Source organism: Numida meleagris, chromosome 5 (assembly GCF_002078875.1).
Source record: "Numida meleagris isolate 19003 breed g44 Domestic line chromosome 5, NumMel1.0, whole genome shotgun sequence".
NCBI lineage: Eukaryota > Metazoa > Chordata > Aves > Galliformes > Numididae > Numida > Numida meleagris.
Genome location: NC_034413.1, coordinates 31,757,818 through 31,776,321, shown reverse-complemented (window position 1 = coordinate 31,776,321; position 18,504 = coordinate 31,757,818). Strand labels below are relative to the sequence as shown.

General features: G+C 42.3%; 2 protein-coding genes across 2 annotated transcripts; both read right to left on the bottom strand.

The window, feature by feature from the left end:
- KIF1BP (KIF1 binding protein) lies at nt 47–9,858 on the bottom strand. Its single transcript, XM_021400571.1, has 7 exons — nt 9,480–9,858; nt 7,072–7,170; nt 5,303–5,382; nt 5,017–5,200; nt 4,300–4,384; nt 2,194–2,303; nt 47–1,476 (listed from the first exon to the last, which is right to left on the bottom strand). Exons 1-7 carry the CDS (start codon nt 9,825–9,827, stop codon nt 598–600), a joined length of 1,785 nt encoding a protein of 594 aa, XP_021256246.1. The 5' UTR covers nt 9,828–9,858; the 3' UTR covers nt 47–597.
- On the bottom strand, nt 10,021–17,830 carry LOC110400587 (nucleolar RNA helicase 2-like; the record flags this gene model as incomplete). The annotated part of the gene is given in 12 exon segments (XM_021400570.1): nt 10,021–10,259; nt 10,561–10,605; nt 10,743–10,877; nt 11,675–11,834; nt 12,611–12,684; nt 13,163–13,282; nt 13,706–13,867; nt 15,068–15,217; nt 15,491–15,636; nt 15,881–16,066; nt 16,720–16,837; nt 17,652–17,830. Coding segments are annotated over 12 exon segments (1,649 nt in total), but the record flags the coding sequence as incomplete, so codon positions are not given.

Here is an 18,504-nt window from a genome sequence, read left to right as displayed (position 1 = left end):
ACTATAAATCTTATCTTAGTAACACAAAAGGAAACAGAATTCTAAGGACTCTGAAAAACACTTAGCCAAGCTACTCATTTATTGAGCCTCTGTCAGTTACATATTAATTAACAGGGAAAGAAAACACCAAACAACACAAAATAAATATAGAAAATAAAATTCCCTTTGTATGAATAAGGTTTTCTGGAGACAAAGGTTAGAAGAGATAAAACGTTTTCTAGATGGAAGAACATGCCTCAAGTTTCTTAGAAAAAATTTCCCATAGCAATAGTGTCTCTTAGAAGAAACAATTTTTGTACAGCACTACACTTAGATCCCAAGTCAAAGGAAAAAACAAAAGGGAGAAAAGGTTTATATTTATATACAGGACAAGCAATACAAAGCATCAGCTGGACGTTCACTTTACATTTAAGGTTTATACCATTAGTGTGGGTGAGCTACTAAGATGGAGAGCTCTTTTTTTTTTCCAGACGGTTGTATTACTGCAGGTTCTAACTGGACGGCCAAACTGTAGACACTTCGGTTCTATTAATCAGCACAGAAGCTGATTATGACAGATATCATTTTAATAGCACGCATTTCCTTCAAGGCAAACATTTATATGAATGGACACAGTTTTGCTCTTAGCCTCTCTATTCTTGTCGGAAGAAGACCCACCATCTCCTTACTGAGTTCTAGTTCAGTTTCAACAGCACGGACAGCATCTGGGTGCTTCTCACAATAGTCTACCAGAAATGTGTAATATTCTAATGACATCTGCATATTTTCCAGCTGCTTTTTGCTATCTGAAGTAATAAGCTTACCATACAGTCGTGCAATATGAAATTTAGCCACCATTGCAGGACGAAGAACATCTTCCTCGAGCTCCTCAGGAAACACCTTATCCGGGTTCCTCAAAGAATCTAAGAAGAGTTCATAATATTTGATGGCTAACTGAGCCAGAGAGTTAATTTTTTTTATTGTGTGCGAGTCTAGCTCTTCTAACCTGTTACCAATAGCTACCTTCAAATCCATCATCTCATAATAGGTATCTGCTAGTTCAAACTGAAGCTGCCTACTAATCAGCAGGTAGTACTGCGGGTTCAAGTCTGCATATATAGGCTCCAACATGTCTATTCTACGCTTGTGCATTTTGCAACGTCTCTCATAATCTTCTTCAAAGAAAGCAAGTACCTTAAACAAAGCACTGTGATCCTGAACAATTTCAATATGGTCGGTAACATAACCATCAACCTGAAAGAACTCCTTTGCTTCTTGAACATAGTTCTGACCCACTAGGAATATTTCTCTGGCTTCCTGAAAATCTAAAGGATATACACTGCTCACTTTCTCTTCCATGGCTAAGACAGAGTCACATATATCACTCGTCCCAAAAAGGACAGCTTTCTTCCTGCCATTCTCTTTTTCATCTTCCTCTTTTTTCCTTTGGGCTTTAAGTTCCAATTGCCTGTCTGGATCCAGTTCTCCTATGTTATCCTGAAAAGATAAAGCATACTAATTAAAAATACACATGCCTGGCAAAGACAAACCTGCACTGCATCATTTTATTTTTGAGTTATCTTTCAAACACAAAGTAATTAGCAACCAAACACAAGACACATTAGTTATTTAACCTTATATTCACTAAAATTGATTACATTTATTATATTACATATACACATTATATAAAGTATATTATATATACATTATATATATATTATTCACATATAGATTACATCTAAACTCCATTTTAAAAAAACAACGTTAAAACAATTTATAAGTCTCCCCACTCCGTACAACAATACAGCCAAACCATGAAAGGTCCTGCTTCTGCAGAGCATTTCAGTGAAAGCTCACTTTCAAGCATTCAGCATGAAAATAACAGAGGATGTTCTTCCTGCTAGTTTACTACGAAGCAATCTGCCAAAAACTCAAGCCACTAGAAAACTCAGCGAAGAGGAGGGCAACCTGTGAAGTTGCTGGACAAGCAGCACACTGATCACATCACAAAGCTGATCTCCCATTTGTGCTTATGTCTAAGCACTGCAATAGACTTTAGGCATGACATGAAGCATCTGCTAGATTTCCAGTATCTCTTGATAAACAACTGTCCAATTAATAATTCATTTGCTACCAACTATGAACCGATTCCCGCTATGAGAATCAAAATAGACTCGTTCAACAACAACAATGAAAGAACAGATTTTCAGTTACCTCAAGTAATTTGCGAGCACTCTGCAGAAGATTCAAGCAATACTTAATCCAGCATCTTGCAATTTCAGCTTTTCTCTGTCGAAGGTCCTGCTGGTCTTGCTCTGCTTCATCTAGTTAATGGACATAAACACATAGCCTTAAGAAAAGCTGAAGTGTTCCAGTAATAACCTCAAATGTTACATGCAAAGAATACATTATTTATATATTTTTTTTCTTCACTGTTAGACAAAAACACTTTCTCTGTGTTGGAGTGTATAATAATTCTGTAAACGGTCCTTCTGGTAGAAACCCATTTAGATTAACACTGATACGTCATGCCTGAATTGTTCAAAAAGTAATGCATGTTAAAAGGCTTTTGATTCTGAAGATGTCTTACTGGAAAAGATTTTCATGTCTCTCTGTAACAGGAGAAAAAAAAAATAATAGTTTGTTTTCCAAGATTCAGCTGCCCGCCCAGTAATTGTTTCTGTCAATGACTGGCTCCAGACTCAATATCAAAAAAAAAAGAGAACAAAACTAAGGGAAACTACCCTTGGTACAAACATAGTTTTTATTACCTCGACAACTCCTGTATTTTTCTCCCCATGATCTCTCCACTGCTATAAATAGTCTCGAGATACCGTTTTCAAAACACAGATGCGTCTCAAAGAGAACAAACTTCTGATTCTCTTGGCAGGGGGTATTGAGTTTACCCAACAAGGGGATGTGAGCATTCCTTGTCATCAAATAAGAAGTCAGACTCAGATCTGCTACGTTCATTATCTTTCATCAAAAAGAACCAGGCTGTTCTTATAAAGAAGTAATTGTTGCTAATTTAAAAAAGGCACCTTCACTAAGTATTTGTGCACATGTTTATATACTGATTAACAAGACAGAATGGAAGTGCTTGAGAGTGGCCAGTGTTAACTGTGTCTTAGCCTTTCTGTGACCTAGTGCTTTCTGCACAGTGACCTTTGGGTCTACAGCCCCGCACTCTGTTCTGGGGAAAGCGAATATCAGAGAAACATTCACTCCACCAAAACAGATTCAAATATTGTTATGTAGTGTAGGAGGAAGTTGAGATAAATGTTAGTTGACTTGCCCAGAAGTCACACAAGAAACTTACGAAGTACAAGTAAAACCAGGACTCTCCTCTGTCACTTTCAGTCTCACACCTGAATTTTACAGCATAACTGCATGTGTGCTTCTGTGTGCCTACTGAACACATAACCTCTGCTCTCAGCTTATGAATCATATTAAAGAAATCAAACAACCATGCAGGCAGGCAGCTACAGAAGTCTCTAAACACTGACTCAGATCTATCGAATATTTCATAAAATATTCATAAAATAGGTTCTCTGAAAACAGCCTATAGATAAGCATAACTCAACTCTGACAGCTCTGTTCCCTGAAACTAAAAATCTTTTGGACGCCATCCTCAAAGGCAAATGCAGAGAGTTCTGTGTTTTTGAGCTAAGGGAAATACTAAAAGCAATGAAATCAACTGAAGTTCAGTGACAGTGGGTTAAATAAAACTCAGCTGAATCTATTCAAGATTCTATTTAATGTGTAATAACATCATTGGATTTAAGTGCTTGTATTCTGAACAGCTCGAACCATTAGAAGTTGAACAATACACCCTGTTATAAGCCAGAGTTAAGAACTCACACTAGGGCTGCCCTGCGTGCTTGCTCACTCTCCATGAGTTAAGCTCTGTCATTTTGAAACTTTCATTTGCCCAAGACATGGAATGTAAAAGGCTGCGCTGTAGATAAGGAAAGCACAAGTCTACAACAGAGGATTTATTTTGAGTGCTGACGCTATCACATAACCACGGGTCCTTAAAGCTATAGTCAGCTCTTTTTTTTTTTTGCCTTCCTCTTTAAAAACTGCTCTTAGGAAGCATTTGTTTTGAATCACTGAATAACGGTCTTCTGATGATTCAGAAGTCAACGTAAGCTGTATTTTACACATACATACAAACCAGTTTATTATTAACAGTAAAAGATTTCTGAAAATTAACACTTGGATAAGTTTAGTACATACACATAGACTTCATCTTTAATGTAGGTACTGACAATGCACAATTCACCTTATTTATCATTGAACGCTTTTATATGAACTTACTGTCTTCAGTAGATGGTACCTGTCCAGCCTGGCTGAAGATGACACTGGCTGCTGCTAAACAATGCCGGGACTCCATAAAGCATTGCTGACAGAAACAGAAACAGCAGTGTTTATCACTGATGGAAGGAACAGAAAGACTGCTCTCAGCTTGTCTAAGCCCCTCACCACAGGCAGTAAGAGACAAGGGCACAAGGCAAATTACAGAACTGAGAGGCTCAACAGCTCGCTCCCCAGGACACTGGAAGAAAACATGTTTTTTCCACATCTACTACTGAATGCAGTATTTTTAGCTAAGCGTTTTTGTGCTACCACAGCCACAAGAACAATTGTGAATGTTTTTGTAGTGCTCTGATCTATGCTACCATCACTTCCTTCTGCCTTCTGATAGTATCACAGGGTGTTAAACAGAATCAGCTAGACAAACGAGTCAACATTACAAGTCAGATTTACATCTCTTTACTCTTATTTGCCTTGTTTCATGATCATGGTTGTCAACGCATCAAGAACCATGGAAATTATGAATTGTTGTTGAAATTAGCATTAACTGGCTTAGGTATGGTAGAAGACTTAAGTATGGGGAAAAAGCATCGGAGTAGTCTGGGATGTAACCCCTAAAAAAGCAATTCCTAGCTCAATGGATTTTTTAAAGCCAATACAGATGGGTGGAGACAAACGGTTTTTTGTATACTTAGAGCAGCAAAGTATGAGGTGTATTACCTTAGAGAGATAGTACTGTGACAACGTAGCAGCATTGAGTGCCCATTCTACCGGGTAGTAGCCGCAGTACTCAAGCTGTCGTTTAAGAGTAGTATGGCAATACTGAGCAGCCTTCTCAATCATCTCCAGGTGCTGGTAGACTTGTGCCAGATAATACAGTGTATGAGTATAGGCTTTTTCAAATCTGGAAAAACAAACTCGGACTTAATTCTTTAGTCCCTAAAACACCCTCCTAAGTTAAAAAAAAATAAAATTAAGAAAATCTAGGTTGCTGCTATGCACTCACCTTTTTGATCTTTCTTGGTCTGTGAGCTTTTCTTCTTCTGCCATGAAATGTTCACTGGGATCCACAGGAGGATTTCCATCCTGCACGAGTACACGGTACGTTCAGTAACCTGCATTTCTCTTACTTTGTGACATAGCACTCCCTCTTCTGGCTGCAGACTATTTACTGATTTTCATTTCTAAACCGAACAGAACTGCACATAATACATCTACTGCTATCTGACTGTCACATTTCTGGAGCAACTCTACGAACCTCAAGAAATTTAGGGAAAGAAAGTCACAATTTCACATGGAATTACAAGGTGTTCAGCTTGTAAAAACTTCTGTTTGCACAGCTTAAAATAACACACGCTACCTGCCCCAGAAATACTCACTCTTGTATTCTACAGGATTATAACTGGGAGTCTTCAGATTATACAGTGACAAAATGGCTTTAAATGATGCTTTTTAAAGAGAGAAAACATTCTGCACGAAGTACTGCAAGGAACACGATGTGCAGGGTGATACAACATGATACAGCTCAGCTGTAAAGACTGTTCCTGCTGCTTCGACGTGACTCTGACTCCCTTTATTCACAAGCTGGTGAGACAGCAGGCAATGTCTTCGGAGGATGAAGCTGCTAAATATTGATCTACATGACCTACATGCAAGTTGAATTATGTGTTTTTTCGCTATTTAAACCAAAAGCTGTGGCAGAATCCTTATGCACATATAGCTTGTGATACAAACAAAATAGTTTATTTTCTTCATGTAAGAACAGAAAGATATTGCTGTGCATATAGGAATTAACATAAGAAAGCTAACAATATCATGCTTGGCTGGGTATAGATATCAAAGACGAACATCAGGAATTAATTACACTGAGGGTCTGTGGAGAGATGCAGTATCTCTAGCTAGATCAACTAATCCAGAGGGCAGCAAAGAGAGATTTTTAGCACAAGCATTTTTTTATTTCCTTATATCCACTACCTATTTCATAACCACAGGCTAGCACAGCTACAAAAGCAGCACTATGGCAGGGAATAACCAATAAGGAATAACACATGCTAAAATTTCCACAAGAGTAACCCATGCTGTAAGCCATATTCACATGAAACTGTAATTTCACCTACTACCTTCTGTTTAATCTGAAACACAGAATGCTGCTCCTTTAAGGCTACAGATATTTTCAGCTCACTCAACAACTGCCCTGTCCCTGAAGCAAGTCAGAGCTGGAAGGGCTTTGCAGAGAGCATAACAATAGCACAAGGGAGCCTTTGTTGATACACAGCAGAATCCACAACTCAGAACATCATTTAACATGCAAGAGAGGTTCAGCTGTTCATAAGACTGTCCTCTTTGAAACAAGCTGAACTACTTGCCTCTATGCTGCATGATATTGTGTTCAGTCAGAGCAAATCATGCAGCTATTCCAGTTTGTTTTCCTTTTCCAAGTGAAAGCAATTGCTTGACCTTTCAGAACATTCCCTAGACAAAAGTAGGACAGCCTTAACTGGAAACCAAATTCAGCATGGGAGTATCAATTCAAAGACCTTCCAATAAGGATCATTATTTTCTGAGCCAAACTATTTTCCCAAATCCATGCTAAAATTATCAAGTGATCTTCCTATGTCTTCTGTGCTAGCAAACAAGCCATACCACTTTTCAGAAGTGTCACCACATCGCGAAGCTCAGAAACTCAAGTTCCACCATATGTTTTCTTCAATAACTATCGAAACTGTAAGAGGTGCACGAAAGTAAGACCTGCCGCCAGATTAATAAGCACCATACCTCTTTCATGTATTGATTATACAAGGCTTCTGCAGATTCCAAGTAAGTTTGTGCAGTTTTAATTTCATCCCTTTCGGACCACAGGATACCTAGGTTGTTCTGAAGTTAAAAGGAAAAACAACAATTATTTTCCAACTAATTCCACTTATGTTAAACATTTTCTCCAAAGAAAATACTAGTCTTCATCCCTACATATGCATCTACGTACATGCACACTCCTAACATAACAGATTCCAAAAGGCAAAAATTGTTCCCACCCATTTTATCACAAGCTGCTCAAAGAAGAGGGTTCTCAGAGAGGCAAGCACATACAAAAGTCACCTAACAAATGGCAATTTTCTGTGTTTACCCTGCTAAACTATTTCCGGTATGTTAAAATAAAAAGCTTTTTCTACACAGTATGTTCTACACTTGATTCAAGCAACTTTTAAATGATAAACATAAGAGTCAAGGACATAGAAATTTGTCATTGTGACTTCATGGAAAAACCTAATAGCAAAAAAGCGTGCAAGGAATGAATACCTGTACACTTTGACAAGGAGAAGAGATTAAAAGAACTAAAGAACTGCTGTGGTGCAAAAGCTATAAACTTAAAGATAGTACTGCTTATCACAGTAAAGTGCATAGTAACATTACTGCATTTTTTTTTTAAAAAAGCAACTCTAATTTTATGACTAAGATGAAGGCATTAATAAAAAAATCCATGTTTAACGTACTAATTTAATTCCCAGCATGCGTTGTTACAAAATCTAACAGGACTGGAAGAAGAAACACCTTCAAAACGCTCTTACATGCAGCTGTATGCCAGCCTGTTGGCCCTTTCAATCCCTTCTGTTTTATTATATTTTAACAGAAAGCCCCACGTACCGATGGCTATGGACGGAAACGCTTTGCTCACAGCTGTGCAGTGGAATTGACCAAATTTAATTAGACATAAATTGTCACATGCATCCTTATGCAGAAAGACAGAAAGGAGAAGGGCTGCAGAAATAGGCCCAGCAGGAAAAGGAACACTCCTCCTTGCCAAACAGGCATCAGTGTGGTGACTGTACCTTTACAGCACCTAGAATGTGCTCATGTGAAAGTACAGCCACTGCTGACTACCATAGCCTCGATACTCAGTGGTGTGTTCTGTTTTGTTTTTTTTTTATTATTTAAATACTCAAGTGTTATTTCAAGCACTTGAGCAAAAGTTTTAGTTTGATGTTGGGAAGAAATTCTTTCCTTGGAGTGGCAGTGAGGTGCTGGCACTGCTGCCCAGAGCTGTGGGTGCCCCATCCCTGGAGGTGCCCAGAGCCACAGATAGGCAGCCTGAGCTGCTGGGGGGCAACCAGCCCGCAGCAGGGGTTGGGGCTTCATGGGCTTTAGGGCTCCTTCCAACCCAAGCCATTCTATGCAACTGTTTTAAAAAGGCACCGGAATCCCCAGCCCTCAGCCACAAAGGCAGCAATGCCCCAACACCACACTGTGAGCACCCCTTGCGAACACTCAGATGCTCCCTAGTTTTGCTTGGCTTCTCAGGCAACTTCAGATCAGACCACTGGTAACAGACTGACAGCGGGGTACTGAAACTGTCCCTGAGAACAACAGTGAGCAGATGTAACCTCATGAATCCCAGACAAGTCAGCTAATTTAACCATAGGGTCATTTGGGTTGGAAAAGCCCTATCAGCTCACCCAGCCCGCTCCCACCTGCCCACCACCCTCATCTCTCAGCGCCACATCTCCACGGCTCAACACCTCCAGGGACGGTGACTCCCCCACCTCCCAGGGCAGTCTGTGCCCATGGATCACTGCTCTTTCGGAGAATTTTTTCCTAATATCCAACCTGAACCTCCCCTGGTGCAAACTGAGGCAATTACCCCTCACTGCTTTTACCTGGGAGCAGAGGCCAACCTCCACCTCGCTACAGCCTCTCCTCAGGTAGAGCAAGAGAAGCCACTGCCTGACCCATGTTTCAGAGGAGCACACAATCCCTCTGCAGCTTTACATCGTGTGGCAGCAAAGTACTCCAGAGCAGCCATTTCTGACTGAGACATAGACAACTGCTCTACTTCAGGGAAAGTGCGTCTGTGTGCATATAAATGCACAGCAGCTGCCATGACGGACAGGTTACTACATTAAGATTCAGAGAAGAGTGTAGGTGATCACTTTCTTCAGTGTTTTCTTCTGACATATAAGATTAAAAACAAAAGCATCGCCCAGCTCAACTCGGGCAGCAAGGGAGAGTGAAGGGAGCACAATAAGGTCGCAAACCAGTCTTCCACTGATGCGCCGCTGCTCAGGCCTTACCTCCGCCAGCCCCACACCCCGAGGAACCGGCCGTTCCTCAGCCCGGAGGCGTCACTCCGCAACCCGAAGCCGCAGCGGTGCACCCCCCCCCGCCCGCACCCTCCTCCCCCCGCCCACCTGGGCCTGGATGTAGAGGGAGACGCAGTCCCGGGACAAGCGGTGCGGCTCGAGCAGCTGCGTGCAGCGCTGCAGGTGCTCCTCGCCGGCCGACAGCTCCTCGGTGTCGGTGTGGTTGACGCCCAGCTCGTACTCCAGCACGGCCCGCCGCACGGCCAGCAGCCGCGCCTCGCCGCAATCCTCGGCGGCGCTCAGCTGCTGCTTCACCTCCTGCAGCAGCGCCCGGGCGCTGTACTTGGAGCGGTAGGGCTCGGTCTCCGGGTCCTTGCGCGACTCCACGGCCGACAGCGTCCTGGCGCTGCGGAACTTCTCGCACGCCGCCGCCCACCCGCCGCCCGCCGCCGCCATCTTGTCGCCGCTCGCCCGCCCGTCGTCACGCGCGCCCCACCGGCCAATGGCCGCCTCGCAGCGCGGAAGCCCCCCCCCCCCCCCCGCCCGCCCCCGCCCCCCCCCGGCCAAGGGCCGCCCCCAGGGCGGGAGGCCCCCCCCCCCCGCTGTCATGGCGACCGCCGCGGCTTCCCCGAGCTACAGACACGGGCAGGAGCGTCCAACGGGTCTTTTCTTTACTTGTGGGTAAAAAACACGGTCAGTCCCGCAGGGCAAAGGCTACTCGAGGTGCCTGCCGGGCGGCCGGCCCTGCTTCCAGCCGCCGAACCTGCCGTTCTTCTTGAAGCCACCAAAGCGCGGCGGCCCGCGGCTCGCGTCCTGCGGCTGCTCCTCCAGCTCGGGCAGCTCCTTGGCCACCGCCAGCTGCCAGCGCCGCGTGTCCCGCCACTGCTCCTGCCAAGAGAGCCAGGGCACCATCAGCCCTGCGCGTGCCACGGCTGACACCCTGCCCCAACAGCACTGCACAGCCCCCAGGAGGCGAGCACCAACCCCCACCCCAAACCCCTCCATCACAGGGACAGAGCAAAAGGACAAGCAGGAGGGAAGTCTCCAGTGGTTCCGCCCATAGCTCAATGCAACATCCCCGTCAAGTCACACACCCCATCTTCCCACCCCCCTATAAAAAATCCCAGATATGACAATCACCATATATTTCACTTCACATATGCCCCTGGAGGTTCCAACTGTAACATACCTGTATGTGACTCAGCTCATCCATGGGGATATCGAAGCACACCCCCTACAGCAGTAAGTAAATAAATAAATAAACAAAATGACATTTTCTTTCCCAAAATAGATCCCGGAACTCAAAACTGCACACACACACACACAGACCAACACCAATACCTCTCCTTCCCAAAGGATGGGCTATCTTACCATCTTCCCCTTGAGGAAACGCATTGCAGATATCTTGCGGTCTACTTCCTCACCAAGCTGCTCCTTCAGCCCCCTCCAGGCGTAGCTCATGGAACGCATCTCTATCGAGCACTGTAATACCATGGTCACAAAGCCCTTTGGGAGTAACAGAAAAACACACTTTTAAGAGGAGACTGAACTTGCTTGGACAGCCTATAGCTCACTAACCGTAATGAACCTGGTATTCTGATGCACTACTTAATCCTAAGAGACCAGCTTCCCAGAAGTGAAGCACACAAAAGCCTCTTAAGAAGCTGAAGGCATCCATTTAACTGAGGATTGCCCACCGATATAAAGGCTAACAGTGTTTCTGCATTTTATCTGGAAGCAATGACATTTGTTCAATACATACAGAATGTCACAGCTACAAAAAGGATTTAAAAAATTAATACAAGAAGCATAGTCCAGTCACATGTTATTTCCAATGAACTGGGCCAGGTTCTCCACAAATGCATCGGGAAACAGAAACACTGTACTTTTCACCTATCAGGATTTCTCTGAAATGGGGTATTTGCACGCTTCTTGACATATGCAGAAATGTAAGATGCTTCCTGAGCAAGGAAAACTACAACAGCAAGACCCATCCTATCAGACTGTAAAATTTCCTTAATTAAGCTCTTTGTAGCATCAAAGTCTTGAGTTACTTGGATGTCTAGCACAACTACTTGAAATCTCATTGCAAGGAAATGCGCTGACTGATGCTAAGTTTCTCTTGTTTCCTGCAGCACGCCATTAAGAGCTGAGTTCAGCTAAAGAACGAGAAACAAACCAAAAGAAGCTAACAGCTGTAAGAAGAAGCAGCCCTGAAGAGAAGATGTGAAGATGCCACACTTGCACTGAACTCAAGCTATCCTTTCATCTGTTCTTATTAAAGCAGTCATAATGTTATTTACCGCAGTTGAGTTGAGTAAGGAGCGCTGCTGTATGGAAGACGCCCCAGAAATATGGGCTAGAGCTGCTGCCAGGGCATCAACTGCCCCTTTCTCCTCTATGAGCTCTCGAGCCGACTGCCTGAAGTAGTCAATCGCAGAAGGAGGAATGGCATCTAAACACCTACAGGTTGACAACAAACAGTTGAGATCAGCATGCTGACTGTCTGTGTGAAGTGCAGTCATGTTCAAGACAACACAAATATTTCAGTTTACAGACTAACAGCAACTCCTGCACTTTTTAAATACGCGGTGAATCCAACGCCATGCTTACGATCTCCTTTACACCTGTGAAACCTTTAGACGTTGTGTTGAGAGACGTGGTTTAGTGGGCTTATATTGGTGGTAGGTGGATGGTTGGACTCAATGATCTTGGAGGTCTTTTCCAACCTTGTTGCTACTATGAAATCCTCACCCATTACCAAAACCTCCACCAACATAATTTCCACCGACTGGGCAGAAAGCGTAACCAGAGCTGCATGGAACAAAAAGCTCAACCTCTGAGAACAAAATGACACAGAGAAAAACAGGATGGGCTACAACACCCTCACCACAAGTAGTAGAACTCTTTGCTTTACTAAGTATTGCTCTTTAAACTCAGTTTCCCCGCATGACAACAATTTTCCTGTTGTGCTATCAATAGGTATTCTGTGTTATAAAAACAGGTTAACATTAGAAAGAATACAGAGAACATTTAGTTCTATGAAAAGGTCTATGTTTAAGCACACATTTACTGGTATCATCTTATGAACAACAGTCAGCATCCACAGACAAAGCAGCTGACTTTTATGACACGGGGAAAGACATGCTCACGTACAAATCTACTCCCTTAAAACTTTACATTAGCAGTACTGCTGCTGGAAGAACTCTAGTATTTTAAGAACAGGCAGATAAACTTACTTCTTAGCATCATCACTTGAAGCTTTAATTATATCTGTAGCAGACGGAACACCTATACGCCTAAACGTAATCCCCTGAAGTCAAGAAAACAAATTACAGTTAAAGGTATTTTCAGCACTCTGTAATTCAACTCTGAGTCACATTACCAAGACCTCCATTCACTTGGTGTTTATAGCAACAAACCTTTACTTAAATGAAAGTATTTCTAAAGCTAGAAAAAAGCTTTTCTTTAAGTTGCTGCCTTTGTCAATCAGGAGCTACTTTATACCAATTCATGAGCAGACTGTAACGACAGGCATGGTCTCTTTCATGCACCCCTGCCAGTCTGCACGTTGACGGCAACAAAGTACTGCCAGCATGGGCAAACTCATGAGAACCCACTGAACAAGCCGATGCTAAGGCATTTACCAGCACTTAAATACCAACATTTCAGGTCAATCCACACCCATGCTGGCCTCATGCAACCATAATCAGCCCGTGGTTACATAATCTAAGAGTGCCGCTGTCTCTTTAGGACCCAGATTATTTCATTAAGTCTAAAGCAGAACTCACCGCTTTCTGCTCAACCTGCTTCAGAAGGTCTTCTTCTCTCCTCTGGTAGAAACAGATACAGATCCCTGTCCGGCCAGCTCGACCTGTGCGTCCAGAACGATGGATGTAGGAATCAACATCCTTCAGAAATTCAGATTAACATGAGAAAACCTTGTATCATTTAAACTGCTGACATTTATACATTGTAAGAGAGAGAAAGCTCAAGTCAGAATCCTAAGGGATGACATGCTTTATACCTAAACTTGTAGCTACACACTAACTACTGGAGATCTGCTACCCCAGGTTTAACAAATAGTGTTGACACACATTTTTTGAAGTAAAAAGCTCCAATGGAGTTTCAAAACAAGAAAAAAGGCTGTAGGCGTATTTTAGAATTGGTACAAACAAAGCTTAAACATGTTCAGAAGGGATTCAGAAATACTGAAAAAATGTTTGAAGCTACTTAAGGACTTTGCCAAGTAACAGAAAAGGAATTGCCCACTATACTGCCACAAAAAAGAATATAAAAAAAATCATTTTACTCTATTTCTTCTAATAACTTACTTTTGGTGGTGAGCACTGTATAACGAGGTCGACTTCAGGAATATCCAAGCCACGGGCAGCTACATTGGTTGCAATCAGAACCTCAAACACACCATTTCTGAAGCCTTTTAGTGTAACTTCTCTCTGCTTCTGTGGAATGTCACCATGCAATGACTGGGCTTCCTGTCAGCGAAACAAACCATTCAGATATTACTTAACAGGGAGCTAAGCTGCAACAGCTTGAGATATTTAATTTATACTGTGCAGAGTGACTGAAAAGAATCACACAGCCGATAGCAAAGGCATGCAGAACATCTTACTTTGTGGTTTTATCCTTCTCAGGGCCTCTTAACACTCAGCAGCAATGTTTTACCATAATGTTACTGTCTGTAGCATACCTACACAGCAGACCATACAATTTGCAGTCTGCCTTGTCAACAACACACGGAGGAACAACGGCTGTTCAGTGACTGCAACAGTCATTTCCACTGGAACCAATGGAAGCAACTTTACTTAGACTAGTGCTTTTAAAGACCAAGCAAGAAAGTTTGTTCTCTGCCCTAGGAAGCCACCCTAATCACACAGACACTGACGTGGGGTCTCCAGGGCACAGCCAAACCTTCCTGGTGATCCAAACGACATCAGTTTCTAATGGGACCAGAGACTGATCAAGTGTTTAACAAGGAGAAAAGGCAGAGTCAGAAGCTCAGAATTCAAACAAACAACATGCAAAAACAGAACTTACTAATACAAGAGACTAACGTATAACATACTCACACAAGAACAAAACTGTTTTTGGATGTGAATATAACAGGCAGACAGATCAAAACTGTTCCTGCTAGATTTTCATGTGGATTGATCAATCTTTATCAAACACCGGTCAAAACATGCCTTCCCACCACTATTTTATTGGTGGTCTTTAGTATCAAACAGGTTTTTTGCTGGAAGAAAAAGAAACCAGCACCTTTGTCCACCTTCAACAAAGGGTAATAATTCAAGAAAGCACAGAAATCCTACTTAATTTAACACCCGAGGCCTGAACAAACTATGAAATGACTTTCCAAGGGCAACAGAACACTCCATACCAGTACTTAATTAGGTAGATTTTCTTGAATACTGACTGATCAAAGAATAGGTGCCATTAAGAGGTACTATTTCTGGGCTTTTCAGCAAAAGCTGCGCATTTCCCTATTGATCTGGTTCTGTATAATTTTAAAGCCAAAGGAATAACGGTACGATTACAGCCAAGAGGGTATTTTAATTGTGAAGCTCTACTTTCAGGCATGGATTTCAGAAGTCTGAGAAACAGAGAAGAACTGCATCCAGGCAATGGCAACCTCCAATTTATTTCAGGTCATTGGCTCTCCATTTGGACCCCCGTACCTGTTTGAGCGCAGAATTCAAAGCCAACTCATTTGCTTCCTTTTTTGTCTCACAGAAGACAATCGTCCGCCCATGGCTTCCACTGTAAACTTGAATGATATCCCCAAGAACTTCTGCTCTCTGAGACGAGCGACACTGTATAGCCAAGTGCTGTTTTGGAAAGAAGCATGATAAGCATTCATATTAAATCTAAGTCCCAAACAGGACAAACAAAATGAATTCAGCTGTAGGATATCTGTATTTTATTTACTCACTTTTAAATTGCAGACTACTGCCCCTACACAAAAGCTTTGCTTTATACATTCACGTGTCAATTAAGGGAAAAGTAATTCCATGCCCTCATTTAGAAAGCCAGTGCAGAACCCGTTTCATCCAGGCCATGTGCTTTCAGGACCCATACAACTCTGCAGAAGAATCACTCACTTCCACAGTCGTGGCAGTCCTCTGAGTCTTCTTTCCAATCAGGTCTACCTGTTCATACTCATCTTTCATGTATTTTTTTGCCACATCGTATACCCAACGTGGACAAGTTGCAGAAAACAGCAATGTCTGAGGGTTGTTCTCAGAACCTGGCAGGAAAGATCACCAACTTCAGTCATCACAATGAACTCACACTTGAGACTACACAAACTGACTAAACAAAGCAAGTGAATTCTCTCAAACTGAGAAGTTTATAGGTACAGGAAGTCAGCTACAAGAAGAAAACTTAGAAGCAATGAACACATTTCTAATACCCTTTTGACACAAAATGCAGAATTACAGTAACACGAACTTGAAAAAGCCAAATCCTTCACGCGTGATCCCAGAATTCACCTTTTTTATAAGCAAATCCTAAGATTTCTTCTACTTGTTCAGCAAAGCCCATGTCTAACATGTGATCAACTTCATCCAAAACAACATGCTTCACACTGGAAAGGTCCAGCTTGCTATTCTGAATGTGGTCTTTGATCCGTCCAGGAGTTCCCACGAGAATATCAATGCCACTTTTAAGGAGATCAACTGGAAGAAAAGAGAGAAAAACAACAACTGTGTCAGAGTGCTGAGACAAAAGGTAAAAAGCTACCAGCACACAGCAACGTTTGTAACCTTAGAACCAAAAAGCTACTCTCCTGCACTCTCATGTCTGAATAAAGCACTGTATTCAGCCCAGGTAACAAACAAGCAAGCCCAATGGCTGTTCAAGTTCCCCGTCAGGAATAGTATTCACGCTACAAGCAAGTTTATAGAAAAATACTATAATTCCTAAACTGCAATCAGCTGGCATTACAAAATTCCAGAGCTTTGTCACAGAAAAAAAGTTGTTTTTTTTAAGCTTAGTTCTTTCTCTTTCACTGCTGGCTGTGGAGACAGATAGAGCCACATGCATATACACAGTCCTTTTTTCCTTGGATGGTCATCCAATCCCAGTGAATGTCCACTCACAAAACACAAACTCACAATAAAGAAGCAGTAACAAGGATTAGCATTTGGCAGATCTATAACCACTATTTAAATGAAAATTTATTGCAAGTAAAATAATTCAACTCGGACTGTCCGATCTCTTTACAAACAACATCATGGCTGACTGAAGAGAAACTCTGATGGGGAGAAAAGCAAGTTTTACTCATGAAATGCATTTGGAGGAAGCCGACTCCCATCCTTAGTTTACTTACACTGTGCTTTATACGGTGTTCCTCCATAAAAACATGCCACTGAGAGTTTCCTTGTGAGATTCTTGAAGTCCCTGGCGACCTGAATGGCCAGTTCCCTCGTTGGAACCAGAACCAGCACCTAGAGAATGTGACAAGAAACAAAAAATCCAGCTGTGCTTGGGAGAGGGCACAGAGAACACGATTCATTTCATGTCAAACAAGGGAGTGGTGCTGCAGAACTGTTACTGTTTTGTGGGGTTTTTTTTCCTCCTTTGTGATTCACTTTTATGCTATACTTGTTGCAGAGGTGGTACAACTCCCCATCATCCCAGTTACATTTCCTGACACCTGGAACCGGCACATCACTGCCGCAAAGTCAGCAACAGGAAACAAGGAAAACCATTACAAGATAATGTGAGATGCAGAATGGCAATGTTTTTTTTAACATCAGGTAAAAGAGACATTTCAGTAACATCACCGAGGACATTAAAGGCAATGTTCATTGTGAAAGAACAAAAACAAATGCTGAACAATTTGGCATAGTTAATGATACGCAGCATGAAACACCCTAGCGATGTATCTTCGTTCTCCACCTACCTGCCCACAGGTGCTTCCTACAGCATCTTTTCTTTCACCCACATTTTAAGAACTGAGTGATAAATAATTAAATTTACTCCTACAAATCTTTCAGACAACGCTATTTTAAAATGTATGTTGCCTGTTATTAACTTTAAAGACAACATGTGTGTAGACTGTAGCAGCTGTTCAGTATAAAGTGTACACACCTTATTTGTGCGGGAATATGGTGTCTGAAACCTGACACATTGTAGATACTGATTTAAGGGAAGCATTCAGAACTACAAGCACAAATAAAGGAGAAAGAGATCCTCAAAGCAATGAAATATCTATTTTGCCAAACTCAAAGGTTTTTGTGTTAACCTTTAATAAATTACCTTTGGTGAACGACCTCTTCTCTCATCTTGTGAAATGCTCTGAAGTTTTTCAGTCAGCGGAATAGCAAAAGAAAAGGTTTTCCCAGTTCCTGTCCGAGCTTGAGCAATTAGGTCTTTGCCATCATATATGGGCTGAAAAGTCTTCACTTGCACAGGAAACAGGTATTTTACACCTCGAGCTGTAAGGTAAATCCAAAAAGGTTTCATTAAATGGTGCTGAATCTCCTGCAAGCTGACCTAACCAGCTGAAGCCCTAATAGAGAACTGGACTGAACATGTTAAGACACATCACATCAAATCCCGCACTCCACAGCAGGTTACGAGTTTTCTGAGCAATGCGATTGAGCTGTACGTGTCCCAATTCACTGCAGGGAAGTTGGACTAGATGGACCGGCATCTAGTTGGACTACAAGGACCTTTAAGGGTCCTTTCCAACTCAAACCATTCTGCAATGATTCTACCAAATACACACCTTTCTTTTTTTCATTCCTACCCTAAACAATAAACTCTACCTCGAAATTGAGCAAATCAGAAGCTTTGTTTCCACTCACAGGAAGACCTTCAAATCTACAGTGGCTGCTGGCATGCATATCATCATAGCATAATGTCATGGTTTTGTGATTCGGTTATTGGTATTCCACATCATAACATCATGTAGTGGATATACCTGGTTCTCAGAAGAGAAGGACTACTACACTCCCCACGGTACTTTGCTCCTCTGTTACCATTTCCAGCCGGAGGGAAAAGATAAAAGCTCGCAGCATAAAAACTTGCAGATCACGAGACCTCGTCCCTTTTTCCGCCCGTCTCTCGTCTTGGCAGCACCTCGCTCTCCAGCCGTCTTATCGTCGGT

What these genes read in the sequence shown, in the direction of transcription:
- KIF1BP (XM_021400571.1), bottom strand. Translation starts at nt 9,827, where the DNA reads ATGGCGGCGGCGGGCGGCGGGTGGGCGGCGGCGTGCGAGAAGTTCCGC. An exon ending in GACCAAGAAAGATCAAAAAG is followed by an intron (nt 5,201 to 5,302) that starts GTGAGTGCATAG and finishes TTGTTTTTCCAG; the next exon opens with ATTTGAAAAAGCCTATACTC. An exon ending in CACAGTACTATCTCTCTAAG is followed by an intron (nt 4,385 to 5,016) that starts GTAATACACCTC and finishes TGTTTCTGTCAG; the next exon opens with CAATGCTTTATGGAGTCCCG.